This window comes from Microtus ochrogaster, unplaced genomic scaffold (assembly GCF_000317375.1).
Source record: "Microtus ochrogaster isolate Prairie Vole_2 unplaced genomic scaffold, MicOch1.0 UNK10, whole genome shotgun sequence".
NCBI classification, from domain to species: Eukaryota; Metazoa; Chordata; class Mammalia; order Rodentia; family Cricetidae; genus Microtus; species Microtus ochrogaster.
Window position 1 is genome coordinate 3,998,335 of NW_004949108.1, and position 26,013 is coordinate 4,024,347.

Here is a 26,013-nt window from a genome sequence, read left to right on the forward strand (position 1 = left end):
AGGGTAACCCACTAACTAGGCTCTTATCTTCGTGGGACTTTTAATGGGAAATTAGTGAGAATGTTGACAACCTGAGCCTAATTGTCACCGGTGAAGTCCCAAGACAAGACTTTGGGGCAGGAAATGAAATTCTCACTTGGTACCAAGTTTTCCAAAAGGTCTTGTCTTCATTTAAAAAACACTGTTTCAGGCAAGTGGTGGTGTTTTCAAGCTAAACATCAGACTCCAATTGTATGATGTGCCACTAATTTCATACATTATCAGCATTGTCCAAAATATCACTTTATTCTTTAATGGAAAAAGCCATTAATATTCAAACAAAGGAATCACATTTAAAAACCCTATACATAAGAAACAGCCTCCAAGAACAGTCAAGCAGCAGTCAGGAGGAGGGGAAAATGTTTTAACAGCCCAGTTTTCTTCAAAATATGCCAAAGAATACAATCCAATTCATGGCTACAATTCATAGAATTCTTCAGTGTTTTCTTGAGACGCTGAGGTTCACTGTTGCAGTGTTTCCAGGGCTGGCAAGTGCTGCTCGGAACGGCCAACAGCAGACACTGACCAGAACCTTCTCTGCTGGAAAACTGCCTGCTCCCAAGAAAGGAAGTTTGAAGGCTGCTGTGGCCCTCACAACTCATCCTTCTCCAGGTCATCGAGCTCCACGTCGCTCAGGTCAATGTCATCCTCCACAGGAAGCTGGGACATAAAGGGATGTTAGAGCCTAAAATGACCAATGGTTTCAACAGAAAAGCAAATTCCAGGATTCCAGCCTGGCTTTTGCACCAACTATAACATGGATGGGAAACCAGAGAACCTGGACAAGGCAGTGGGGGTAGGGGCAAGTGCAGGGGCAAAGTCTGACAAACGTAGCCTAGGCTGGCTTTGAAATCCTCCCCCCTCAGGGTCCCACAGCTGATTCTACACATCGCCTCACCTGAGCTTTCTGTCTGAGTTTTTGAAACAGGGCTCCATTCTTTAGCTCAAGTCTGACCTCATTCATGGCAATCCTCCTGCCACAGCCTTTCAAGTGTTGTAGTGTGGAAATTACAGGCATGAAACCAAGTTCCCCTGACCTTTAAATTGTGATTTCCTAAACTCCTAAACATGTTATGTAGGTGTATGAGTATTTGCCTGCATGTATGTCTATGAACCATGTGCACAAAATGCCCAGGGAACCCAGAAGAGGTCACTGGATCCCACAGGTCTGAAATTGCACATGGCTGTAGGCCATCGTGTGGATGCTGGGAATTGAACTTGGGTCCTCGGGAAGAGCAAGCAGCCAGTCCTCTTAATTGCTGAGCCACCTCTCCAGCCCCAATCATGATTTTAGTACAACTGTCTTTCTCTAAAACCGAAGCCAGCCAGGCGTGGTGCATGCTGGTTATGGTGGACGCAGTTTCCAGACACAGAGACATAAGCTGGGAGAAGAGCCCCTCAATGCCACTTACCTCACCATCTTTCCCATCCCAGGGCTCTCTGGCAGTGATGGTAGGAAAGGAACCACCTCCCACAGGTGCCGTGGAGCCACGTCCGAAAGACAGTTCCCTTGGGAAAAAATACCCAATGCATTTAGATGTCTTCCAATGAGTAAACTGTCAAAATGCAACGTCTCGTGCACCCGTAAAGTCAAGCGCCACTTCTAGGGTTTTCTTTTTTAAAAATAAATAAAACATGAGAGGGTGTTTTTAAAATAAGTTCGCTCAGCAAAAGCTGCCCATGACCCTTTGCCTGCTAAGCCTATGAGTTGAAAAGCTCATTACTAGTGAGGTGATGCTTTCAGCTAGCCAGCCGGGTACTGGAGAGGAAAGACGCACCAAGTGTTTGCCAGTAAGGCGTGAACATCTACACTGAAAAATACTACCAGAGATAATCCCTGATCCTCTGGCCTCTACCAGCTGCTGGATACAGGCATCCACATATCCAGCTCTAACTGGACTTTTGAATGCTGTCTTGTGGAGTGTTTCTGTTGGTGACATTTTGAGACTACTGTAGCCCAAGCTGGTCTTACACTTCTGGTCCTACTGAGTGTACAGCATGCACCACCGTGTCAGGCTAAAACCTGTCTTTTACATTGGGTTCTTTAGTTTTATGCTATTTATTTTTTGTAGAATACTTTTAAGAAAACCATTACACAAAGAAATAAATTCATTACTAAGCCAGGCACTGGTGGTGCACACCTTTAATCTCAGCACTTGGGAGGCTGAGGCAGGTGGATCTCTGTGAGTTTGAGACCAGCCTGGTCTACAGAGTGAGTTCCAGGACAGCTAGGGATACAAAACAATTTATTACTCTGGTTCTACTTATTCCCGCTTGAGGAACTGTGTAGTTTCTCTTCATGTCTTACTGACATTACAGGACTTACAGGAAGGTTTTCAATGCAACATTCCCCACTGTGATTAAGCACAGCACAACTTGTAGTCTACATGGCTTAAGAACAACAGCCTGAGCGTGGCCCCTGGCCCAGGCACACTTACAGGGTAGTCTCAGCAGAGTGCCAGCCACCAACTTTTGTTATCAAGCAGAAAGTTAAAAACCCTCACTTCACATGGAAGCTGAGAAATTAACAAGAAAGAAAGCAGGAAGAGGAAACACAATTGACCTCTCTAGCTCAGTGCTTGTATTTGTCCAAGAACTGATGGAATGAGTTTTAGGAAGAGGTGAACAGCAGGGCAGGATGGAGAGCTCTGCAAACTGGCTTAGGAATTAAGAGCCCATCATGTTTGCCTACAGCAGGAGGATCCTCATTTTCACATACATTCCAAAGCCAAGGGTTCTGACCTGAGGTCAGCAATACCAAGTATAACGAAGGGCGGGAACGGTAAGACACGCACAAGACCTTGGAAGACCTTGTAGTTAGAGTGAGGCCTGAACACCAACGCAACATGACAAGCATGGCAGGGAGAGTGGGATGCCTGCCACAGGAAAGAGGAATGATTTAAAAGTTCAATTTTACAAACATCCAATTACTGTTATGCTGTTTGTTTGAGACAGGGTTTCCTGTAGCTTTGGAGCTTGTCCTGGAACAAGCTGCTGTAGACCAGACTGGCCTCGAACTCACAGAGATCCGCCTGTCTCTTGCCTCCTAAGTGCTGGGATTAAAGGCAAGTGCCACTGCCACCCAGCCAATTACTCTTATGTTTTAAATGCAAACTAGTTCTGCTACTGCCTGGTTGACACATAACAATATAAATCAACAAAACCCAACAAATGAGAAAATAAACAACTAAGAAAATATTACCTGAGAAATTCATTTATGCCTTGTTCACTGAAAGACCCTTTAAGAAGAGCAAACTTCATTTTGCGTGCGTTGATGGCTGCCATAGCAGGGTACCCAAAGCCTCCGATCCCCAGTGCGTTCTCCAGTTCATACTGAGCTCCAGCTTCTGTCCACAGCCACCTGGGAAAGCAGACTGGCTTTAGGGTAAGGACGCTTTTTGGATTAGGATCTAAGTTACATCCAAATCTTAGAAAGAAGCGTGGGATGGGCACGTGCTCACAACCCTACAAGGCTGTCGTCCACTGAGCCACAGATTTTCTGTGCTACCTAAACTTAGGTTATCACACATATCTCAGGACTGGTAAGTAACAAGCAGACAAACAGGCACACACTGCAAAGAACATTTGAGGCAAGAGGCAGGAAGGTCTGCACCCCATTCACAGAGGTCAGACTTTGAGCTTCAGAACTCACCCCCACATTTTCTTCTTGTATTTGTCAGCCAGTTTCAGGAGAACTTCCAAGTAAGAGTTTCTGCCTGCGGCCCCTGATTTACAGACAAGAACACGGAGGGTGAAATAAAAACAGTTTAGTCAGGAAGTACTCTGAGCAGCAGCAGAGGCAGCAATGAGACCCAGCCTGTGCTCACCTGTGTCCAGGATGTGGGGCAGCACGGCCACGACACACAGCTGATGCTCCTCACATGTCTTCTTGGCAACGTCCTCGTTGATTATCTGCACCAAGACAGGGCAGTTGTGCAACGCAACACCAGAGATCCCTACGTGTCTCCTCACACAGACATGCCATCTAGAACCCTCTAGAAATGCATGTCATCATTCATTCCTAGGACAGCTAAGCAGTCTCTAAAACTGCAATGCCCTGGTACAGCCCGGCCCGCCACAGCTGAATAAATAGGTCACATGTCTGTGCAAAAGGCATCCACACAGTGCAAAGCTCTTGTCTGTTTTTTCAAAAGCGCATGAAGGCGGGAGTGATCTCCCCTCTCGGAGCTGCTGTGAGAACTGGAGGCGTCTGCACTGCAGGCCAGAGCCGAGCAGAGCCAGGCAGGGCTCCAACAGCCCAGGCGATGGAATCCACTCAGGTGAGGTTTTGTACAGTATTTTAATCCCCAACAGTAGTAAATTAAAGAAAGGGAGTAAATCACTGGGGCACATGCCTATAATCTCAGTATTTGTGGGGCAGAAACAGGGAGACTACTGTGAATTCAAGGCTAGTTTGGGCTACATGGTAAAAAGCAAAGAGCTCACCCAGATAAAGGGTTCACAGCACACGGGAGCTTCCTCACCACCAGGGGGAGCACTTTACCTCGAGCAGCTCTGGAGGCGGGGCATTATCCGAGAACAAATCGAGGGCCCTTGACACTATGTCTGATCTTGTCCGCCCACCATCATAGTCTGCAGGAGACTCGCCTTTCTGAAATATCTTGATTGTAGGGAATCCTCTAATCTGTTAAAGTACAGTAACAACCACAATATTTTAAAATGGAAAATTGAATAATAACAATAAACCCACAATCTTTATGGTTTCTAAAACCACTTCACAGACACTTCACTATCACAAAAATATGCTCCAGTCACGCATGGGCACATACCTGTAATTCAAGTTATTCTGGGAGACTGAAGCAAAGATCACAAGTTGGAGCCACTCTGGGCTACTTAATAAGACACCGCCTCAAAAATAAATACGTAAGTGCTGGGAACTTAGCACCGTGGTGGAGCACTTGCCTAGCATACACCATGGCTTAAATCATCAAAACGGGTAGGGGGAGTTCCCAGCTGGACACCGGTCAGAGTTTCATTACTTGAGGAGTTCAAACCCTGTCCAAGCTCTGGGTATTTAATACAGTCCGTATACTCCAGAACAAGAAGATCAACTTTCAAAAGTCAAATGACAACACCTGTAAAACCTAGGGCAAGCAGAGGCCAAGTGGAGTGATGTGCACTAACCCACCAGTCCCGAGTTCCAACTCGACAGCTAGGGACACCATCTCTTCATCTACAAGTGCTTAAATACTTTACTTCCCTGCCTACTTCGAAGGGAGGCCAGGGGTCAAACACTGTTGAAAATCTTGAGTATTTCTCCAAGTAAATGAGTCGTAAACACACTCACCCCGTATCGGCTGGCTAGAACCTGATTCACAGTGGCATCCACAGCTGCCAGCTTCACCTTCCCCTTCGTTTGCTCCTTCACTTCTGTGGCTGCGGCCGCCCACTCTGGCTCCAGGCTACAGAAACCCATTTGAGAAGCACAGTGAGCCCACAGCACAGGTCCTCACACCCACTGAGCTCTACATTCTGGCCTTCACACTTCAAACACATCTTGGTGGCTTCACCAAAGGGATGATGCACCTGTCCCCCAATCTGGACACTAGCCAGGCCCCGGCTGAATCTGGGAATAGCACAGCTTGGAGCCGGATAACTATTACCGTAAGCACCATGACTGAATATACTTATGTGGTCAAAGGCACTTACTTTTTGCAATGTCCACACCATGGAGCATAAAACTCAACCATCCAAACATCTTCGCTGTCAAGGACATTCTTATCAAAGGTGTCATCCGTCAGCTCTATCACGTCCTTTTTACTTGAACTGTCGCCTCTGCCCTGTCACAGCAACAGAAAATGTTAAACGACTACCCGGTCAAAAACGAACACCACTACAGAAGTAATCATCTTACAAGGTAATCAAGGTTTCGATTTGCTCATTAGCAAATAAATGAAAACACTAATGACGGAATGGGAAGCATTCCTTACTATGATTTTTGCTTGGTAGCAGTAACACTTCTTGCTACATTCAGAACAATGTATGATCTGCCTTGAATTCTTCCACCTGCTGTGTTTATGAAGAGCTCAATGCAGGCTCCAGCAGAGTGCTTTGTGCAGACATAACTGTTTCTATGTTCACATTCGCAGTCCAGATCCTTCAAACAGCTGACACCAGTGCTTCGTCTTCCCAGGACTTGACGACAGGCAAGGACTAGGCCACGAGTCTACACCCTCAGACCTGAATTTTCTTCAGGCAGACCTAATGGTGCTGATCACTCTGCTACGCCTGTTGTCAGGTTAATCGCCACGGCAGAGGCAAGGCAACGAAGTCACCTATGAGTAGAGCTAAGACTGTCTAAGTTGGTCTGGCCCTTAGGGCAGAGAGCCGTTTTATAAACAGCTTCATTTCCAAGGGCGAATCACAGTCAAGCTTTGGAGCACAAATCCTAGAACAGGAACTTGTTTCTCTTCCTCTTCCTATTTACCCTGCAGAACTCCCCACCTACTCCAGACTCTCACAAAAAGAGTCTGGAAAGTGAGTCCAGGACTCTATTCTCCTCTCGGAACTGGGAAGGTCATGAGATCCCAGAGCCTTCTGCCCCCAGCACGGAGCTTCTTCACTGTGTAGTTCCAACTCCCCATTCCACGCTAGGGTCATTCTCAGACTGTGACTAAGTGGGTCTTGCCATGTAACTCCAAGGATGGCAAGAACAGATGGGTAGAGTGTACACTCCTGTAATCCCAGAACTCGGGAGGTAGAAATAGAAGAATTTGAGGTCATCCTTGGCCACAAAGAGAATTCAAGTCTAGCCTAGGCTACATGGCGCCCTTTGTAAGGAACACACACATTCAAGCAGAAAACCAAGACACACTAAGTCAGCCTTACCTGTTTTCCAGAACTGTACCCACCGCTCCGCCCACCAAGGCGATCCTTCACAAGCTGGCGCAAAGCACTGAGGGCAGCATCTACGATGGCTTCCCCAGTTCTGCCACCTGTGGGACAGCAAGGGACAGGCAGTCTCAGGCTGGCCTTCTGCACAAGGGCCGCATAACTCCACATCTGTCAGCAACTGATGGTGATCAGGTCTCACGCACTCACTGTGGCACTCTCCCAGAATGCACTCTGCCCTAGACTCCCCACTCGAAATGCCAGTTTCTTCAGTTCCCTGTCCACTGTCTGTAAAAATCGCATCTTCTAATGAGAATCTCATGTTACTGAATGGACAATATGAACATGGACGACACGCTTACAGCTAGCTGGTCAGGAAGACGGGAAAACTTCCCAAATACCGGGGAGAAAGTCAACACACCTTTTCTACGATACAGAGAATAGACAGGAGAGGAACACGGGACATGGAGAGTAGACAGAGTGTGTGGGAAGAGAGGACACAGGACACGGAATACATGCCTTGAAGCCACCCTCAAAAGTTGAAAGGCCAAGCTCTAATAGAGCCCCAACATTACATTAGAAGGGAGACACTAGAGGAACCACCTGACCTGTGGCTCCTATCTTCTATGGTCCACTCAGTCACAGTCCAAGAACATGGTTTGTCTTAGCTCTCTGAAGCGAGACCGCAGTCACTAACTTCTATAGTTCTACTCTACTGTTAGTTACTGTTGGCCTCCGACTGCCTAGCTTATAAAGGACACATGGATAGGGAAAGCAAGCTGCTTTATGGTCATGCACCTACCAAACTGTACGAAGAGAACACTTAGGAAGCGCTCAGTTAACCGAAGGGCCAGACTCAACATGAGAGCAGCCCTCCATCCCTGCCACAGATAGCGCTATATCCCAGCCAGTGTCCTTGTCCCACCCTATGGAACAGATGCGTACCCAAGGAGAACCCCTCTAGGGAAAGAGGGTTGACCCACTCTTCCCACAGCAGGCCATACGCATACAAGCACTATCTATCTCCGGGGTCAATCTGCCTCTTGTAACCACTTGATTCTGCGGTTGTGGTGCAAAAGCAGCCTTGCCAATCCATGAAGTCCCAGGTGGGGCTATGTCCCAAACACCTTATTTAAGGCAGGTGAGATGGCTCAGTAGGTAAAAGTGCTTGGCATCAAGCCGGGCAACCTGAATTCAATTTCTGAGATCCACGTGGTAGAAGGTGAGAGAACTCCTGAAAATGGTTCTATGACTTCATATGAGCACTGAAGTCCATTCATGCCACCAATAAGTAAGTATAATAACAGCCTTATTTACAAATAACCACGGCCATAGCAGAATGCTCTAAGTATTCTGTTTTCGTCAAGCAGTGAAACTATAACCAATTATCATTTTGAAGCAAAGACAGACACGCTTACTCTGGAAAACAAAACTCATCACCAAGAAGAAACCAAGCATCCAAGGATTTGTCTCCAAGGGTTCTGACTCCCAAGTCTAGAGATTTACCAAGCAGACTATTACCAAGTATGCGTCCCCTACCCTTGGCATGTACTATTTCAATTACATTTTGGTAGCCTGGGCAGAATTCCTGCCCCTTTTTCAGAAAAGCAGCAAGGCCAGAGCAGTTAAGTGCTGTGTGGACCAGAGGCCCAAGCATGGAGAGGCGGGGCAGTTATAGCAGGCTGTGCCTTGAGTTTACTCTTTAGATTCCACTGCCCTGGGACTTCCCCAGGCCGAGTCTGACTGGGATTCAGCCCACAGGCACTTCTGTTCACATACGCAATTATCAGTTACTTTATGTCATATTTAGCAAATCTTTAACCTTGAATGTACAAACACAGCTCACCAACAGACACGCCAGTCCTATCCCCAGTGGTGCTCTAAAAGCAGTGTGACTAAGATAATATTTAATCCTGGGAATTCAGGGCCGGAATTCTCTAGCTGCCTCCTAATAGACACACACAATTCTCTTATCTCTAGAACTGGGAGAATGCGGAGTACCTATTATCAATAGTTTATGACACTAATAATAGTTTCCCAGTCAATGGCGCGTGTGTTAAGGCATAAAGACTATAGGCAAATACTATGTATATTTTGCCAGTCTCTAGTCTTACAGTGAAGGGAGGAAAACAGATCTTCATTAAATATGAAACAGCTGTAATAGGAAAGGCATGGAGCTAAATGGGCCCTAAAACCACCCTAAAGAACTGACATTCACGCACACACATGCCTGGACACACCCCCTTACCTACAAGCTAATACTCAAAACCTGGAGGAGGTACTAAGTGCTGTCTGTCAGCACAGATAGCAAGGTCAAGTCCCTGCGGGAGCCAGGCTGACTGGTAACAGACAGAGTCGCCTACAGAGGAATGGAGTAGAGTCCTTACCCTGATAATCTTCTGGTTTGTTTTTGTTCGCTCCAAATATCTTGATGGTAGGAAATCCCTGGACACCGTACTGACCGCCCAGGGACTGATGCTTATCTGCGTCCACTGCACCAACTTTGACAACATCCTGAGGAAATACAGACAGGTTACCTCCTTTCCCTACCCTACAGCCCTGTCAGCCTCAAGTACACAAGGTAAAAAGAGTTCAGTGAAGTTACAAGGACCACTGAGGAGGTTAGCCTTGAAAGAAGAGCATTTAAGTCGCACAATGGGTGCAAGTCCAGCCAATGCGGAGTGTCTCTGGGGGACAACTGGACACCAAAGACTTCAGAACCAGCATGGCTAAGATAATTATATAATTTAGCTTGGAATCAGATGGAATAAAACCAGATGACATGAGAATAGTATCTGTCCCACACCCTTCCCCCACATGGTATTTGGCAGCACTCAGGACTTCACCATGCAAATTATCTTCCCAGCATACACTAACCCATCTTCAAATTTAAACACACAGTGAATGGGCCGCCTCAGACACTCACTTTCAACGCAGTGGCTGCTTTTTTCCACTCTGGTGTTAACCTCTGGCAATGACCACACCTGAGAGAGGCAAAACACAAATAAGGTTGACAGTTAAATCCTTTGACCTTCAGTTCCACAGGGCCGGAAGCTTGTAAGGTAGACAAGGACCAAGAGGCCCAGTGACTGTACTTAGGGTACTCAGCGTCTCATAAATCTAACAACTCCAGCAAACCATAACCGCTCAACAAACAATCACACAGGCAAACCTTTTGCAGGCACTAATTCCGTAAAACCAACCAAAACCTTCTGTAATTCAGGCAGGACAGGACAAACCTGTCAGGACAGTACCTGGGTGGCAGAGGCAGGACCACAAGTTTAAGGCTAGCCTGGTCTACACGGTAAGTTTCAGCAGAGCTAAGACAAGCACAGCGAGATCCTCTCTCAAAGGCCAAACAAACACAATGTGCTGTGAACTATAACACAGCATACTTTGTGACAGAAATCAACTTCTACCATCCAGTAAGGTCATGGTAACTGCACCACTCAATCTCACGGCCGTGCAATGCCCACTGTGTGTGGACAGTGTAGTTTACTACCAGGCAGTATGGTAAATATTTTAACAAGGTTTTCCTCGTCTCTTCTACCTGGGGCTCTAAGGACATCACTGGATCTGTGTAAAGCCGAGGACAGAACTTCACTACTCTCTTCACTCTAGAAACAGAGGCTGGCAAATGACGACTCCAGAGCTAGCCTGCCTGCCCCACCATGCTCCCATGAAGACACCACGTAATTAATACTCTAGAGGGACCTGAACTCAGTCCCAACATTTTAAGCAAGGTTATTCTGCAGTAGTGCCTTGAATCGGAGCTTTAACATTTAATACAAGCATTTATGTATGCTTCGCTGCTTAGGTGAGACACTTAAAATCCGGAAGTCAAATACTCACAAGGCTTAGGTTTCGGTTTCTCTAAGACAAGAGGATTCAAATTAAATGGTTAGAGAACACACTGCTTCAATCTGATGTTAGGCCCTATGCACAGACCAAAGTACCACATAAAAATTAATCCATTTTTGCTAGCCTATAATAGAAACTTAGAAGTTCTTTCTATTATAAATGTAAACATCTAGAGTTATAGTGATATTTCACTTATATTTTAATAAATAAATCTTGATTGAAGTTCAGAGAGTAAAACTGCCCCATTGGTCATCCTTAGATGAGGCAGTGGTGACAAACACCTTTAATCCCAGTAGTCACATCAGTTTGCCATAGAAACTGGGCAGTGCACACCTTTAATCCCAGCCCTAAGACGGGAGGAGACAGCTCTCACACACAGTCTCATGAGATTCCAGGAGACAGATTCGCCATTTCAGAGTGAAGTAGGGGTAAGAGCCAGTGGCTGGCTGTTTTGCTTTTCTGACCTTCAGAATGAACCCCAATTTCTGTCTCTGGGTTTTTATTCATAGTGTTACACAAAACTGGTGAGATTACTACTACTTAATGGCTCCCATAAATAAAAACCACAGCTATTTTCTTATTATTACAATTGCTGAAGACACTGTAACATCATTTATGTGTACAACATCTTTAGAATTACACAGCTGTTAGACTTGCTGATGCTTCTTGATATTTATTAGTTTAGAAAAGAAATGCAAGGTAAGTATCCATAATCCTGAAATTTTGAATCCAGAGGTGGGGATGCAGCTCAGGGCCCAGTGTGAGCATAGTCCTGGTTCAACTCCCAGCACTGCAAAAAGTAAAAAACAAGCAAAACCATCCAGACAGGAAACCTCTGGAGCACTGCATGACACCCAGTTCTGCGTTTTTGAGTTTTAGAGATGTTCAGTGGGTTAAATCTGTGTAAATACTTCAAAATCTGAGAAACTCCAAATACCTCTGGCCCCAAGCATTGTAGACAGATCCTCAATTTGTACTCTGTCCCTTCATCTCTTTTTGAGTCTCATGTAGTCCAAAGGTTGACGCTGAACTTAAGATTCTCCCAAGTGTTTTAAAGAAAAGTTTTTGCTATGTAGCCCCGGAACTCCCCACATCTCCTGCTCTGGAGCGCTAGAGCTAACAGCATGTGCCATTATGCCCTACATCTAAAGCCTTTCCTTTGTGAGGGAACCCACAGTTGTCTCTGGGATGTTAGAAACCAAGCAGAAAAAGGCCGAAAGCGATTGTTCTAATTAGACATTTTCTCAGAACACTACACACAAAACTGCCAGCATAGTCGTTGCCTACCACATCCAGAACCTGCCTTCGAGATCACACCATCTGCTAGGTTTCCTGGGGATGTTTTCTTGTGCTGCAGCTCTCAAAAACAAATGAACTACCCACGACATAAGAAGCTGAGTGTGCAAAATCGCCTCCCAGAGCCATTTGATAACTTAGCAGCCTGTATGAGTACTATTTGCCAGGCAAATTCAGATGGGCTAACGATGGAAACCAGCAATTAAATTTTAAAATCTTTAGAAGATAGTCAAAGCATTGTGCTGGCATGAACGTTAGGACTGACCCTTAGGTAATTTCCCAAGAAGCAGTGCTAAGTTTCGAGAACAGTCTCAGCATCCACAACAGAACTTTCAGCGGGCACACCCTAAAATACACCCACTCAGGACTTTGGGATCCGATGGTAAGAATGCCATGAGCCCAGGTCTGTGATCCCGGCTATTTGGGAAGACTAAGGCAAAGGAACAAGTTCAAGGCCAGCCTGGGAAACTTGATAAGAGCCTGCCTTGTGTCATATCCTGTGATGCTCTCGTAGTCCTGGTTACTGTGCTACTCCGTGCCCGGCTGGTGTTGCTGTGTGGGCAGGCTAGAAGGTGCAGCCTTGCTTGAGGATGTGTATCACCGTGGTGGGCCTTGAGTGTTTCAACTCATGGCACCTCTAGTCAGCTGTCTCTGTCACTCCAGCACCATGCCTTTGGTCGGCCACCTCGGCTCCACCACTACGGACTCTCCCTTTTGAACCATAAGCCCAAATAAGCTCTTCTGAAAGTTGCCTTGGTTGTGGTGTTTTACCACAGCACTAGAAAAGTAACTAAGAATATCCCTTCTGAAGCTGACAAGATGCTGCTCACTTCTGAGCTTAGCTCATCTTCAGCTGCTCGCAGAGGTCTGATGTTCTGCCACTTTATGACCACCACAGCTCTGCACACTTCCCACTGCTGCGCCTTTGCTTTCCTTTCCAGCACAGGCTTTACCCAGCGCGCAGTGCAGCATTGCATTCTGTGCACGTATGGAAGCCCCGGCCTTGCTCCACCGTAGGTCCCGAGGACTGAACTCGGGTCGTCATGCTTGGCTGTAAGAACCTTTTCCCCACAACTGACTCAATCTCTGAGGCTTTCAAGAGACTGACATGTGCAGTCCAGTCTCCTCATCTACAACTATTTGGACATGGTGGCATAGATCCGTAATCTCAGTTCTCAGGATGCTGAGGCAAAAACATTTACGTTCAAGGTCAGCCTGGGCTACACAACTCCAGGGTTCCAGACCAACCTAGACCACACAGGACACCTGTACTATGTGCACATAAACACAATTAAAAATAGCTGGGCATGATGGTATAACAACTTTAATCCTGGCACTGGGGAGGCAGAGGTAGGTGGATCTCAGCAAGTTCAAGGCCAGCCTGGTCTATATAATTACAGGTCAGTTGGAGCAAGTGACACTACAGCAAAATAAATCAACCGGTTCATCTTTATAATGATGTATAAAGGCGTAACTATTTTATAATACGTACCATGGAGCATAAAACTCTACAAGCCACAGGCTATTGCTCTGAATAACTTCTCTGTTGAAATTTGATGGTGTTAACTCGATGACGTCATCACTAGAGGAATACAGACCATTGACTGCCAGAAAGAAGGCACAGCTCACCAGACCTGGACAAACGACAAAACACAGTGACAGCACGGCCCACAGTACAGGATCCTCTCCAACCCAAGGACCCTGCTGAGGAGGACAGCCTGGGCCTGCCTCTGCCCTTGGGTCCTTCCTGTTGCAGTGCTGGGCATGAAGGGCATGGATCACTCAAAATCATGCCAGTTGCTGCTTCCAATGTCAAATGAAGCGCCTGACTCTTCACAGCTAGAATCTAGGAATCATCCTCATTTTGTAAATAAGCAAACACAGGAAGAAAAGACCCACATATGGTCAATGCAAACATGCCAAGTGACAGAGTAGCTCTCTAACTCCTGTTTCCAAGCCGTTGGTTATGTATGCCTTGGCATGAATACACAGATACATTATTCAAGAATGCTGCATCTGATGGAATCCAATTTGTTTTTTAAAGATGAGAAAGCAGGGGAGATGGCTCAGTGGATTAAGAGCACTTGCTATGCAAGCATGACGATCCAAGTTTGCACCCTTACTGTTCACATTAAGGGATGAGCACGGCTTTACATGCCTGTAACACCACCATGGGGGGACAGGAGGGGAGGGGCAGAAGGATCCTGGAAGCTTGCCGGCCAGCCTAGCTGAAAGGTGAGCCTTTGACTTAGTGACCCTCTCTCACGGGAATGAGGTAGAGTGATAGAGGAAGACACTCAACATGCCCCTTTGGCCTCTGCGTATGCAAGCACAGGCATATACATCTCTACATGCAAGAGAATGTATCACACACTCCCACGTCACAAACACACAACAGAAGGGAACTACAGAGAAAGGAATGGGACCAGAGGGACAGGAAATAGGAAAGGGTAATGGTGTGTGTGTGTGTGCGCATGTGTGTATGTGTGAACATGACCAAAGTACATTATGTACATGCATGAAATGTCACAAGGAAACCCACTATTCTATACAGCTAATATATCCAAATATAAATGTCTAAGAAATATATTGCATTTGAATTATAGATGGGGTCAATATTGTAGAAACTTATGAAATAAAAGTGGCCTTTACTAAGAGTGATGTCACACAAACCAAGAAGTATGGACTGAGAGACAATCAACACACTACCAGGGGACAGATAGGCTGAAGCTCGCTACTGCATTTAATGACAAAGTTGTCTGTGAGCACCTGGGCAACTGTACAGTAAAAATAACCAGCAGCTAGTGGGCAGCGGATTGGAGAGAGGAGGCAGTAAGTCCAGACAGCCCTTTCAGTGAGTTTTGCTAGGAGGAACTGGGGCGAGCAAGCCCGTGCAGAATAGAGGGGAGCTTCGGTGTGGAGATGGGACCGATCTGTGCGGACCTATGTGCACAGCGGGAGAGGTGAAGGACAATGAAGATCTCAACAAAATGGCCCAAGTCAGGATGGGAATCCAGAGTCTGTCGGGTGGGGGCGGGGCTCTCTGGAAGGCCTCCATCTAATTCACAGAGTGGGACAGGATGGGAATCCAGAGTTGGTGAGGGTGGGGGCGGGGGGGCTCTCTGGAAGGCCTTCATCTAATTCACAGAGTGGGGCAGGATGAGTACAATTCTAAATGCCGGCTCAGTCAGTGGGGCTGGTCCCTCAAGCTACTATCCACTATGGAAGCCATCAGCCACATGTCATTACCCCAAACTGAAAGGTTCTCCAAGGGTAAAACAAAACAAAACAAAAACCAAACATACTGGATTCCAAAGAGTTGGAGAGAAAATAGAAACAAATTTTATTAATATTTTCATACTGAGCATGTGCTGAAATCATGATGGGTTAAGTACCGATGAGCAGGGCTTAGTGACAGGATGCGTCCTGTAAAGTATGCATGCAGCCGATCTCATCACTGTGACAAAGCCACAAATAGGGACAGCTAGGGCATCATTAGGGCGTACAATCCAATGGGGTTGCCACCATAAATGAGGTCATTACGTAAAATTAACTCAAAGTGCCCTCATCTCTTCCGCTTTAGTGTGGCACCTAGGAAATCTAGGATTACATTACATAGAGCATTCACATCATTGTGTTTCTATTGGATGGTGCTGTTCAGCCAAGGGACTCGTAGAGCTTGTCGCAAGAGTGCTGGGATTAAAGCCGTGTCCAGTGAGTTCTACTCCTTTATAAGAAGTTTATTTTGTTTATGAAATTGTTATGAATTCATACTTACTTGATACACTAACGTCTTACAAAAATTTCAGAGCTGGAGAAAAAAAAATCAGAAGTTATGGAAACTCTGTACACAAAGTCATATGGACAAGGACCTCCAACACACTAGAACCTTGCTGCAATCTACTTCTGACTGGTGGTCACTCTAAGTTTTTTAAGGTGTTTAGGTCTTAGATCTTTGATAAGTTGTTTCAATTGGGTAGCCATCTGTTAAGGAAAGCTCTTTAGAGAACTAGGCAAAAGTTCTCTAAAGACTGAACCACAAATTGCCCATGCAAAAGAAATGCCTCCCTCCCTGAGGCATGGAGTCACTACCCATCCCTGTGGATGCCTGCACAAATGGCCAAGAGAAGCAGAACCTTCCAATTCTTCCTCAGTCTACCCAACTGATGGCTCCAAGATCTACCAGGTCAGGATCAAACACACTGTCCCCTCATATCTGCTCTCCCAGCATCACCCCCCTCCTCGGGTGGGGCGAGTAGGTCAATGCTGACCCATCAAGTTGCGCTGGGCCACTCTACAGTGACTATGAGCACCACCGGGAAACAGAACTCCCGGGGTCCACACTCCATGCGTGCAGATGGTTTGGCCATCTGTGGCTTCCCATTCAATCTCCGCAGCCGTTAAGGGTGTTAGAAATTCACGCCTGTAATATTTCTGCCTGGCACCCGCCTGCAGCAGGGTGTCCAAAAGAGGGCTGACTACCTGATTAAAATAATGAGCTAATTGATAGGCTCTCTTTCCCAACCACTCACGGGGAAAGCTAGAGATTAAATCTTTTCCCTCTCATCTGCTCTCTACGGTAACCCAGCAAGTACTTCTTAAACATGTACTACCGCTCATAGGGTGAGGACAGTTGAAAGAAGAAAAAAATAAAAAGAACACTGGCAGAGAGGTGAGAAAACACGCTGCCGGTCACAGACAGTAAATGAAAGAGGAGGGAGTGCAGGGACCTATCTTACTTTCTTTCCAGTCATGATCTAGGCTGCGTGAAGGACTGTCTAAAGACTCTAGGGCCGTGAACAAAGCCAGCCGAGGAAGGAGGGGACTCCAAAATTCACCCACTGGGTCGCTAACCATCACTCCGGGGCACCTAGGCGGACGTTCAAAGGCATGCGGTGAGGCCTCCCTTGGAAGGCACTGCCCACCTTCAGTCCGCATCTCAGGTCAGACCTCTACGACACGCGCCCAAAAGTGAAGGCTGAGCTGGACCGGTGGTGGCCGGCGCTCGAGGTGAGCAGAAGCAGTGAGTCCCCGACTCTCCGGGGCCTCCTGCAGAGGGCCCGGCTGGGCTTCCCCCTCCCCGCCGGCCAAGAAGTCCCCAAGCCGGGCCGGCACCCCGTTCCCTCCACTCGGGCCTGCTCCGCTGCCCCGGACTCTCCGGCCAACCCCAGCCCGGCCTACGCTCGCAGGGCCGCGCTTACCGAGCTCCAGGCGAGCCATGCCGAGAAGCCGCATTCTGTCCGCGCCGCCGCCGCTTCGGCTCTGCCGCGCCCACGTCCCGCCCTTGGCTTCTAGCGGGCGGTGCGCCGGCGCGCGGGGGCGGGCCGGAAGGGCTCGCCGCGCCGTGGCCGCCGCTCATTGGCCTCTGTAGACTTCGCTCGCGTGCATGGCCAATGGGAAGCGGCCGGGTAGAGGTTACCGGTTTGGGTCCCCACCCCCACCCCCCGTGGGGCCAGGGACCAGCCGAGGAGCGGAGCGGGATGGGGCGGGGTCGGGATGGGCGGGGGATGAAGGGGCAGGTCCAGTGGACGTCGGGCTACGTCCTTGCGAGTCCCGCTCGTCTTCTCAAGTTTTCCTGGGTTAACTGAAGACTCCAAGGCTGAGGTCTTCATTTCTCCCAGTCCCTCATTCTCTTTCCTCTTTGCCTCCCTCGTGGCCCCTTCCAGTTCTCACTCTTTAAACTGTCTCTTTCTGTTGGGACAATTAGCAGCGGGTCTTCAAGTGTGTTTACGACCTTATTAAATGTCATATTTATTCCTTTGTATGCGGACTGAGTATCCAGTGAAACCCATTTGCCGAGCTTACTCAGTATATAGCATCATTCCACACTTCTTTATTTTGTTAAAGTGACTTCAAAGCCTTGTTCACTCACGTGACCCCCGTGACCCTCAGTTTAAAGAGCAGGGTTCTTCGGTCTTGGCGGTGGGGGATGGGAACTAAACTGTATCACCTGGCCGAGAGAGCGCTCAACAATATTTACAAAGGTGTTTTAAGGCTAACAGAGTAAGACACAATTAAAAATAATGACTGGGGACGCTGCTCTGTTGGTAGAGCTCTTGTCTAGTATGCATGAAGCCTAGGGTGGACCTGGGCCGCCACAGAAACATCGTGACTGTGCTTGGCTAATTTTATAGCAATTTGACTCAAGCTAGAATTATCTGAAAGGAGGGAGTCTCAATTGAGGAAATGCTTCCCTAAGATCCATCTGTAGGGCGTTTTTTTCATTAGTGATTGAGGAGGTTCGTCCCTGGGCTGGTGATCCTGAGTTCTATAAGAGAGTAAGCTAACCAAGCCGTGAGGAAAAAGCCACTAAGCAGTACCCCTCTGTGGCCTCTGTCAACTAGACACGAACAAGAGGAAGGGGGGACCTCCAGGAATTGCTTCCATCAATGTGCCCAATGGGTATGTCCGTGTGGGTATTTTTTTGTTTGTTTGTTTGTTTTTGGATTGGTTGGTTGATAATCCATGATGGACCCAGCCCACCACTGGACAGAAGGTCCTAGTCTGTTTAAGAAAGGTAACTGAACATGAGCTAGGAGGCAAGCCAGGAGGCAGGGTTCCCTTGGGGTCTCTGCTTCAGTTTCAGCTTCCAGGTTCCTGCCCTTGTCTTTTGATGATGGACCCTAACCCAAGTTAACTCTTTCCATTCCACACTGTCTTTCGTCAGTGTTTTTATCACAATAGAAAACAAACTAAGACGACCGGACTGTGCTAGGTACTGCTGGAGGCACAGCCAGCCACCGGCCTGGAAGCACTCAGCCGACACAGAGGTCAGGGAGACAAAGGCACAGTGTGCTGCTGTGTTCTTGGGTTCCGCTTCAATGAAGACCCTGGTACCGTGGAACCCAGCATTAATCTTTCTGTTTGCTTGTTTTTGCTTCTTCACTGTGGTAAAATGTACACACGATTTGCTGCTTTGTAGTGATATTTCATTTGTATTTTAATAAATAAATCTCGCCTGAAGATCAGAGAGTAAGACAGCCCCACTGGTCAGCCTTACAGACCAGGCAGTGGTGACACTCACCTTTAATCCCAGTAGCTACACTAGTTGCCATAGAAACTGGGCGGTGCATGCCTTTAATCCCAGCCCTAGAGAGGATTATAAAATGGGAGGAGACCGCTCTCAGGCTCAGTCTTATTCTGAGATTCCTGGAAGCAGGATCACCATTTTCGGAGTGAGGTCGCGGTAAGAGCCAGTGGCTGGCTGTTTGGTTCTTCTGATCTTCAGGCTGAACCCCAATCTCTCTCTCTGAGTTCTTTATTAATCGTGCTTCACTGCTTTGCATTTTCTCACAGGGCTGAGTATCAGACCCAAGGCCTCACAGGCGCGAGAACACTCCGCCGCCGCTGAGCTACGTCCCCAGCTCCTCACTTACGGCGGTCTGTGGCCATCACCAGTATCCACACCCAGATTTCTCGTCGTTCTAAACCGAAATTCTGCCTCTAAGAACTTAACATTCCTCCCTCTCCCGCGTCCCTGGTCAGCATACTTTCCAGCTTCTAAAACGTAAGTGCTTTGTCATTAATATCCTTTATCGTCTATCTACCACATACAGCATGGTGTATGTAAGCCGCCGTACGCGCTTTCAAAGTCACTCCATGTTGTAGTGTGTGTTAGACTTTCATTTCTCCTTAAGGCTGAATGATTTCCCATTGCAGGAATGGATGTTTTCTTTACCCATTCCTCTGTTGACAGATAGCTCTTTGTTTTTTCTTTCCTTTCTTGGTAATACTGCAAGAAGCATTGATAGTATCTTCAGTTCTTAAAGACTATAGCTAGGAGGGCGATTGGTGCCTGTGTAATTGTGGTAATTTGGTGAATTTACCTGAGGGGAATTGTTACAATGTGTTTCACAGGAGCCCCCCACCTGATGCTCCTGCTCCTGATGGGTAATTTGCATCCTGCTCGGCTCTAGTTCTATTAACGTGAGCCCAAGTCAGGTGTGAGGCCTCCAAGCCCAATCAGAAGCAGTGCATGGCTGGGCTGTGGGTGCCCTTCCCCACGGCGTGAGATCAGCGGTACTCTGAAAGAGGCTCCTTTGTCCTGAGGCCTGTGGTGTCCTGTGGAGCAGGGTGGAAGCTTGGCTATAAGAGACACAGGGCATGGTGTAGTGAGCCGGACAAGATGGCGCCACATCCTGTCTTGTTGGTTATAAACAACCCCATATTTGGCTATGCCTTTGAGAGCTGCGTGTCCCCCGCTTCCCTCATGCTTGGTGAATATGGGTCCCTGGGCCTATCTCGATGCAGTCTGGTGTCAGCTGATGGTGGCAGCCAATCACAGGGCGACCCGTGTGCCAATTCCCTATATAAGCAGCCGCCATTGTGCCCCCGGGCCTCTCGCGTCTCTTGCCCCTCTCGCGTCTCTCGCCCCTCTCGTCTCTCTCCTCCCTTGCCGCTCTCCCTCTCCCTCTCTCCTGCTCTCTCGTTTCTTGCCCCCCTTCGCTTCATGTTCTCTCTCAACCAAGTGCACTCCAGTAAAGCGTGATCTGAGAAGAATCCTTGTGGTGGTGTTTCTTTCTCATTGGTCAAGAAGCCCGCCGCAGCATGGGAGAGCAACAGCCTGCCATTGGAGTAATCCCCAAAGTTCAGCTCCCTACTTACTGCGGCAAACCCTAGCCCATCCTGGCTCTGGGATACTGGATGCATTTTTTTTTCCTATTCTTGTTTTCTTTTTCTTTTTAATATTTATTTATTTATTATGTATACAATATTCTGTCTGCGTGTATGCCTGCAGGCCAGAAGAGGGCAACAGACCTCATTACAGATGGTTGTGAGCCACCATGTGGTTGCTGGGAATTGAACTCAGGACCTTTGGAAGAGCAGGCAATGCTCTTAACCTCTGAGCCATCTCTCCAGCCCCTATTCTTGTTTTCTTAAGTATAACAGAGACATGATGATCCCTTCCCAGTAGAGTTGGTTCTTTCACTCAGCACAGACTTTCTGAATGCCTACAGTGTGTACAACTGTGCCCAGCACAGTGTGCTTGGCCCCATGAACCTCACAAATAGGACCCATGGAGCTGTAGCTCAGCTGGCGGAGTGCTTTGCCTCACGTGCAAGGAGGTCCTGGGTTTGATTTCCAGTATCACGTAAACAGGCATGAAACATATTGAAAGCCATTTTCTAAAATGAATATTCATTTATGGAAATTGGTTGATAAACAATGATGTTTATAGTTCTGTTTGTTGTCTGGGTCAATTGGAGTCAGTGATTTAATCCCTCGTAACATTGTTAAAGATATCTGTGAGGATTTTGTTCCTTCGTGTGATGCTTTCTGTGCTGTTTAATATAGACACAGAGTGAATGCATTTCATGCATGAATTCAACTTCCTTTCTCTACTTATATACAGGATTTACATATATATATATGTATATATATATATATATTATACAGGATTTCCTGCATAGGGAATGGTGCCACCCACAGTGGGCATGTCTTCCTACACCAGAGAATAGAGTCAAGATAACCTCCTAGATAGGTCCGCAGACCGCCTTGATCCAGACAATACCTCACTGAGACTCCCTTCTCCCTTTAGATTGTGTCACTTTGATAATTTGCCCATCACTGAAGGAGATGAGAAGGAATTCATGGGTGAGGGTTTCTTTTGTATTCGCAAAGTCTCTTTTATACTTCAGCTTTTAGATTCAAAGACCTTGTTTAAGAAGAACCAGAGTAGAAACTTTTGATTTCTTTTGTTTCCAGTAGCATCTAGATCAGTGATTCTCAACCGTCCTCGTGCTGTGACCCTTTAATACAGTTCCTCATGTTGTGGGGACCCCCAATCATAAAAGTATTTTCATCACTACTTCTTAACTGTATTGCACCACTGTTATGCATCATAATGTAAATATCTGATATGCAGGATATCTGATATACTACCCCTGTGAAAGGGTTGGTCAACCCAGAAGGGGTCACGACCCACAGGTTGACAGTCACTGACTTGACCCACAGCTGGTGCAGAACAGCCAATAATGTGTCCCATTCAGCCACTTCTGTCATAATTTAATGCGAGCCCTCTGCCTGGGTAGCCACTTGTCAGTGGCCCCAGGCTGGGGATTTGCATGTGTCTTCCTTCATTGCCTAGGGTTGTGAGGTGTTGCCAGCACTGGGTCTCTTAAGCTGAAGTGCAAACAGTCTGTCACGCCTGAGGCGTCTCCTTGCCAACGGCCTGTGGATGGGCAGGAAGATGAGACCGAGACCGTGTGGGCCTTTCGCCATTGTACTCCACCAGCCTGCTGATGGGCCAGGGAAGCCACCCAAGTGCCCGTCAACAGCGATCATAGAAAGTGTGAACCTTTGAGTCGCTGAGTTTGCTGACCAAGTTTTGTGGTTTGAATAAGAATGCCACCCCCATCCTATCTTTGACTGCTTGGCCACTAGGGAGTGGTACTCTTTGAAGAAGGCACCAGATCTCATTACAGACAGGCGTGAGCCACCATGTGGTAGCTAGGAGTTGAGCCCAGGTCCTTTGGAAGAGCAGCCAGTACGCTTAACCGCTGAGCCATCTCTCCAGTTTGGCGCTATTTGAAAGTATTAGGAGGTGTGGCCTTGTTGGAGGAAGTATGTCACTAAGGATGGGCTTTGAGGTTTCAAAAAGCCCATTCCAAGCCCAGAGACTCTCTCTTCCTACTGCCTGCGGGTCCAGATGTAGAGCTCTTAGCTCCTTCTCCAGCACCTTGTCTGTGTACTGCTGTATTACCCCCCATGATGGTAATGGGCTAAACCTCTGAGCTGTTAGCCAGCCCCGGTTAAATGCTTTGTTTCTTCAGAGTTGCTGAGGTCATGGTGTCTCTTCACAGCAATCAAACACTGACTAGGACACCAAGCTAAGGTCTTACACCATGGAGAGCCCTCAAAGGGGACTGCAGTGTGGGACAAGCTACCACCTTAAGACTCTTTTCCTTTGTCCAGGGCTTCCATTCATTCTGGCCCCATAGAAAGCACAGGGTTTGTTGGCCCTGAACTTCTTGTTCTTACTGGGCCATGGACTCTGAGGCTGATGGACAAGAGTACCTTTTATGTTGGCTGAGGAAGCAGGAGACAGACCAGACATCCTTCCTCTCTGGGGGCGAGTGAACTCATCCAGGGGCCTGACAGAAAAAGAGCTTAGCTAGATCTTTCGAGCATGTGTTTCCAGTGCTGACTTTCTTCCTTGTCTTAGGATCCCTAGGGGCTGCAGATTTTCTAGGTCTCAGCTTCCATAGCTGCCAAATATGTATTGTAATAATTGTACCCTATCTATGAGGGTATTAAAAAACTTGAAATTATTCATGGACCAAACCTCTTTGTAGTGCCCTCTGGAGTAATAGCAGGTTCTGAGGCCAAAGAAAAATGATAATATATGTAATGCTCTGTTTAAGTTATACAGGTGTGTGCGTGTGTATACCCGTGAAGGCATGCCCATGGGAACATAGCTGTAGAGTGTCTTTTTCTACTTCTCTCTGTATTATCTCCTTGAGATAGACTCTCTCCCTAAACCTGCAGCCTGCAGCTTTGCCAGCTGTACTGGCTGGCCAGAGAGCACCAGCTGTCCTGCTGCGTTCTGGCCACTTCCCTCCCCCATCACCCAACCCTGCTCCGCTTTTTTTTTTAAATTTTATTTATTATGTACACAGTGTTTTGCCTGCATGTACACCTGCACTGCAGGCCAGAAGAGGGAACTAGATTTCATTACAGATGGTTGTGAGCCACCATGTGGCTGCTGGGAATTGAACTCAAGACCTCTGGAAAAGCAGCCAGTGCTCTTAACCTCTGAGCCATCTCTCCAGCCCCCCTGCTCCGCTTTTTTACCAGAGTGCCGGGGATCAGAACCCAGGTCCGCAGGTTTTGCAGGGAATGCTCTTACTCACCGAACGTTCTCCCCAGTTCCTCAACCTTGATTTTTATGAAAAACAAATCTGCTTTTAAATGTAGATTTTGCTTATAATTTAATTTTCACACTTTCTCCCTCCGTCCTTCATTCTTTCTTTCAGTATTTTGTGACAGGGTCTTGCTAAGAAGTCTAGGCTAGCCCCAAACTGGTGATTTCTCTGACTCACCCCCTCTGGTGCTAGGATTACAAGTGTGAGCCACTAGGCCTGACTTGGTTTTTTTTTTTTTTTTAGGTTGCATTTACATATTATTTCTCTTTAAAAACTGAGTGTGTGTGTACGTACGTGTGTGTGTGTACGTACTAATCAATACTGTCAGTTGGCAGGCTCTAGAATCAACTAGGATTGATTGTGAGGGAGTATCTCGATTGGATTAGATAAGGGGACTGCCCACCTTACATGTGGGCTTGAGAAATCAAGCTGAGCCCTGCATCCTTCTTGCGTCTCCCTGACTGCAGACGCAGTACGACCAGCTGCCCCACTCTCCCGCTGAGATGCCTTCCCTGCCGTGGACTGTGCCCTCAAACCCTGAGCCAAAACAAACCCTTCCTTCAGCCAGCTGCTGTTGTCACAGCACCAAATAAAATAACTATCACACCCTCTTCTGGAGGGGCACCAAGGACAGTGGTTCTTCCACGGTGCTTCACAGCCAGTCCCCCTTGGCCAGGCAGTTGGTTACTGTTCCGGTCCCCCAAGCTCTCAGACACACACATACCTGCTTTCTCTGGTGTGGCCCATGTCTTTGCCACAAGCCACAGGGATGTTGACTTTTGGGCTTTGCAAACAAAAGCTCCTGGCTTATCAGAGTCTGCTCTTGTCAGAGGCACAGGTTTATTACACAGTTTTCTTCCTCATTCACAGATCTGAAACATTAGCAGAACTTCTCTCTTCCACGCATGCAGATCCTGCTTCGGTCGCCAGAGTGCTTACCTGGCATGCAGGAAGGCCTGGCTAGCACCTCCAGTACCACACAAAACCACACAGACCCATTCCTGTAACCCTAGCACTCAGGAGGTGGAGGCAGGAGGATCACTAATCCAAGGCTATCCTTGGCTATATAGCATGTTGGAGGTAAGTTTGGCCACATGCAGTCCTGTCAAAAAAAAAAAAACAAAAAAAAAAAAAAAAAAAAAAACCCACAACTAAAATCTGGGTCAGGCACACTGGTGTACACCTTTAACCCCAGCACTTGGTAGACAGAGACAGAGGCCAGCCTGGTCTATATGTCGAGTAACTGGACAGTCAGAGCTGCAAAAATAGTCCTTGTCTCAAAAAACTAAAATAACAAAGAAAAACATGGCCGACAGGACTTCTCAATGGATAAAAACATTTGCCGAAGGCTGGTGACCTGAGTTCAGCTCCTGGGACTTCAGGAGGGAAGGAGAGAACCAACTCTTGAAAGTTACCTTCAGGTTTGCATGTTCTCTCTCTCTCTCTCTCTCTCTCTCTCTCTCTCTCTCTCTCTCTCTCTCTCTCTCATACACACATACATATATACATATATACTCATGCATATACATACATATACACACATATGTACACACATGCATACACATGCACACGTAATTAAAAAAAAAAACTTCAACAAAAACCCTAAATACTGCCCAGGCTCCAACATTTCTGGCCTTGGTAGTGTGACAGCCTCCTTCTCCTCCATTTTTGTTTCTTTCCATTTCTACCTTCCCCACAGCTCTCTGGGGATCGAGAGGTCCTTGCTCTTCTTCTTGTTCTTCTTCTTTCTTTTCTTCTTCCTCCTCCCCTTCTTCTTCCTCTTCTTCCTCCTCTTCCTCTTCTTTCTCCCTCTCTTCTTTCTCCCTCTCTTCTTCCTTCTCTTCTTCTTCCTCCTCCTCTTCTTCTTCCTCCTTCCTCCTCCTCTTCCTCTTTCTCCTCTTCCTCTTCTTTCTCCTCTTCCTCTTCCTCCTCTTTCTCTTCTTTCTTTTCCTCCTCTTCTTCCTCCTTCCTTTCCTCCTCCTCTTCCCTTCTTTCTCCTCCTCTTCTTTATTCTCTCTTTTTTAAAGCATACAAATAAATAAAGCTGTGACGAAGTGGGTAAAGTTTGACTGTTTTATTTTGTGGTCTGGGGATTAAACCC

At 47.2% G+C, this 26,013-nt stretch overlaps 1 protein-coding gene across 1 annotated transcript; it reads right to left on the minus strand.

Annotated features, from left to right (window-relative positions):
- Positions 1 to 257: 257 nt before the first annotated feature.
- Positions 258 to 17,326, minus strand: Pdia6 (protein disulfide isomerase family A member 6). The gene is made up of 13 exons (XM_005366523.3): positions 17,250 to 17,326; positions 13,541 to 13,682; positions 9,818 to 9,875; positions 9,279 to 9,405; positions 6,889 to 6,995; positions 5,710 to 5,840; positions 5,348 to 5,462; positions 4,544 to 4,684; positions 3,867 to 3,951; positions 3,692 to 3,764; positions 3,242 to 3,400; positions 1,452 to 1,548; positions 258 to 699 (listed from the first exon to the last, which is right to left on the minus strand). The coding sequence occupies exons 1-13, from the start codon at positions 17,281 to 17,283 to the stop codon at positions 631 to 633; spliced, it is 1,338 nt and encodes a 445-aa protein (XP_005366580.1). The 5' UTR covers positions 17,284 to 17,326; the 3' UTR covers positions 258 to 630.
- Positions 17,327 to 26,013: the final 8,687 nt, after the last annotated feature.